General features: G+C 38.5%; 1 protein-coding gene across 1 annotated transcript in view; it reads right to left on the bottom strand.

The window, feature by feature from the left end:
* LOC144971061 (uncharacterized) overlaps positions 1-780 on the bottom strand; it is a 6,846-nt gene extending 6,066 nt beyond the window's left edge. The window contains exons 1-2 of the mRNA XM_078911401.1: positions 675-780; positions 270-478 (exon numbers count right to left, since the gene is read on the bottom strand). Coding sequence (XP_078767527.1) covers positions 270-478; position 675 — 210 coding nt within the window. The 5' untranslated portion in view covers positions 676-780. The remainder of the gene's footprint in view (positions 1-269; positions 479-674) is intronic.
* Between the last annotated feature and the right edge of the window lie 2,114 nt (positions 781-2,894).

Below are 2,894 nucleotides of genomic sequence, written 5' to 3'. Positions count from 1 at the left end.
AAGAGAAGGTACATTAAAAAAGGGAGTGAATCACGCATCTCCATGCATCCTGAATGGCAGAGCTAGAAGAGATGGGAATAAGCTGGCAGGGAGCAACAAAAGTAGCCCAGAGCAGAGTGCGCTGGAGAGTAGTCATTTATGGCATATGGTCTTCCAAGGAACCAAGGACCTAAGTAAGTAAGTACATAAGTAAGAAATAAATTAGTAAGTAAGTAAGTAGGTAAGTTCATAGCCATATAAAATGTTGCATCAATAAAATTCTTTTGTACCTGTGCTCTGTCCGTAACATCAGTTTTGATGTATATAGCTGTCCCTCCTCCTTCATTTATGACCTTTGCAATGTTTTCCAACACATCTGCCCTGCGAGCTGCCAAACACACCTTGGCCCCAGCCGATGCTAGAGCCTCAGCTGTAGCTTGACCAATGCCACTCGAGGCTCCAGTTACAACTGCAATGCATCCAGACAGAGAGATAGACACTGAAATAAAAATACACACAAAAACCAATTGAAAACATTGAAAAATTATTCAACTGAGCGCTTGCTTTGCTACAAATGAGCCCATAATAATATCAGACCTGCGAATAAATGTACATAACCCTGGAATCGAGATATAATTTTTTCTCATTTCTGATCTTTACTTATTAAACAATAAAAACTGTTTTTGCATACTTACTTTTTCAAGAAATACTTCTTGAGACAGGTTCTGCCCAGAATTACAAACCACTGGGCGAGGGTGGGTGTGTTTTGCAAAGTAAGCAGTTTAGACTGCAATACTGCTGTTTTTCCGGAAATAAAAACATTCGGCAAATAAATAAGTACACGTCAGTTATCCAACGAGTATAATACTGAGTTTGCGCGTCGGGGCTCTAACGGGGCCCATAAGAGATAGACGACGATTGGGATTGTTTGGAAGCTTTAACCCTTTGCCCACTAGTCATTATGATATTGGAAATGCTATCGCCGTCTACATCTACGCCAGAATAGAAATAGAGGGTGGAGCCTACCATGATATAACATTTTAATTTCATCATATCAGTTCTGTCCACTGACAGGTGGGTGGGTATCGCTTTCAAGAACTTATGTCCTTATATTATGAAATCCTGAGTTTTTGACCAATAAACGATTGCTCTTTTGATAGCTCGCTTGTCAACATGAGTCAGCTCAGCCCTTGATTTATGTACAGGCATCACAGGTGGGATATGTTGTGTAACTTCAAAGACCACGGTTGACCGAAAGCGATGAATGGAAGCCCTACTATGGCGTGGAGAACGAGGTCTTGTATGTATAGTTACGTCATATCTCAACGCTCGTGAATTCTTAGTAAGGCTGGACTCACTATCAAAACACGAAATCTGTGTTTTAAACTCTTGAATCAATCGAGTTACATCAGTGCGTTCGTCTCATTGAGAAATGAAAAACGATATATAAATCAAGAACATCGACCGGAAAATAAGGAAATTATCATAAAATTATAAAATTTGAGAAAGCTGTTTTCAAAATCAAATCTATTACAAAAAAGGTTATTTCTAGACCGATTTTTATAGACAAAGACAATTTTTCTCCACTTTTCAAGCTGATTCCAACAATGAGGTTTTCAAATTTATCGCAATTAGATTATTTGTCATTATTTTATTTTTTAAATACCCAATTGACTGCTCAGGAAATGAATACGTAATCCTTGAAGGCTAGCGAGTAGGTGTTAAATTTTGCTAACCCTTTCCCACGCAGACGCACACACACACACATACAGTTTTCTCATTCTGATATCCTTTGTACATCACAAATTATATAGAAAACATTTAGTTCTAGCAATAAAAATTAGACACTGGACAATTATATGTATGGAATGTACTTGTTCCTTTTCTGTTTGAGTAGAAAAAACAATCTATTTTTTGTGTTGGGTGGGTGTGAAGTTACAGGGGAAATTCTGAAAATGGCTGATAAGGAGAGAGTTAAGTGGCAACTAATAGCTGATCTTTACCCTCCTTTGGTCCTCACACTACCGATCAATCAAAAAGCTATTTTTAAACAAATGTAGCACATGCAGAATTTTGATTGGTTTGCAAATCAAAAGTGAGGGGGGGGGGGAAGAGACACCGATACTACCAGTATTTAAACGTCACCCCCTTCACATTTGTCACCCATATCACACAGAGCTATCACTCTGAATGGCATCATTATCGTAATGTCATAACATCGCATAGCGTAAAGCGTGAATAGTTCAGTACTTAGATCAGCAGAATGAAAACTCCATTATTTAATTTCATCGTCCGTTCTGTTTCAATAATAACGAACTAAGACGCTCGTAGAGATAGTTTGCGCTTGGCTAAGAAGTTTACAACATTGCCATCCGAAAGTATAACGAACAAACACACAAACACTCTGTTAACTATGAACTTTTACTGGCTGGATAATACAGTTTAGTGAGATTACTGATAAACACGGATGGCAAAAAAACAATAACAAAAACTAGATTGACGTCAACTTAATTCTATCTATTGAGCTATTTTTATCTACCCGAAACCCCAAAACAACCATATCATTTTTCGGCTCTCGATGCCTGAAATATCACCGTAGGGATTCTGGGTTCCACTTAAACTCCAAGAGAGGCCAAATATAGTCACACTCATGATTGTCCTAGCATTATTCAGGCCGTCCGGTATCTCATGAGTGATCAATAAATAGCACACTCATATTCTTCAAGACGACACTTCCCACTGAAACATTGATAACAATCGACGTGCCCGTATTTCACGATGTGATAAAGCATTTTACTGTTCCATATTTAAATACGATTGGAAGCAAAATGTCCATCATTCCATAACACCCCCCCCCCCCCCCCCCCCCCCCCATATATTGTGTACATTGCATTGCGTGATTTAACTAGAATATT

The sequence above is a fragment of the Berghia stephanieae genome, chromosome 4, assembly GCF_034508935.2.
Source record: "Berghia stephanieae isolate SIO BIC M18660-M18661 chromosome 4, UCSD_Bste_1.3, whole genome shotgun sequence".
Classification (NCBI taxonomy): domain Eukaryota; kingdom Metazoa; phylum Mollusca; class Gastropoda; order Nudibranchia; family Aeolidiidae; genus Berghia; species Berghia stephanieae.
This window is presented reverse-complemented; position numbering and strand designations above follow the sequence as displayed.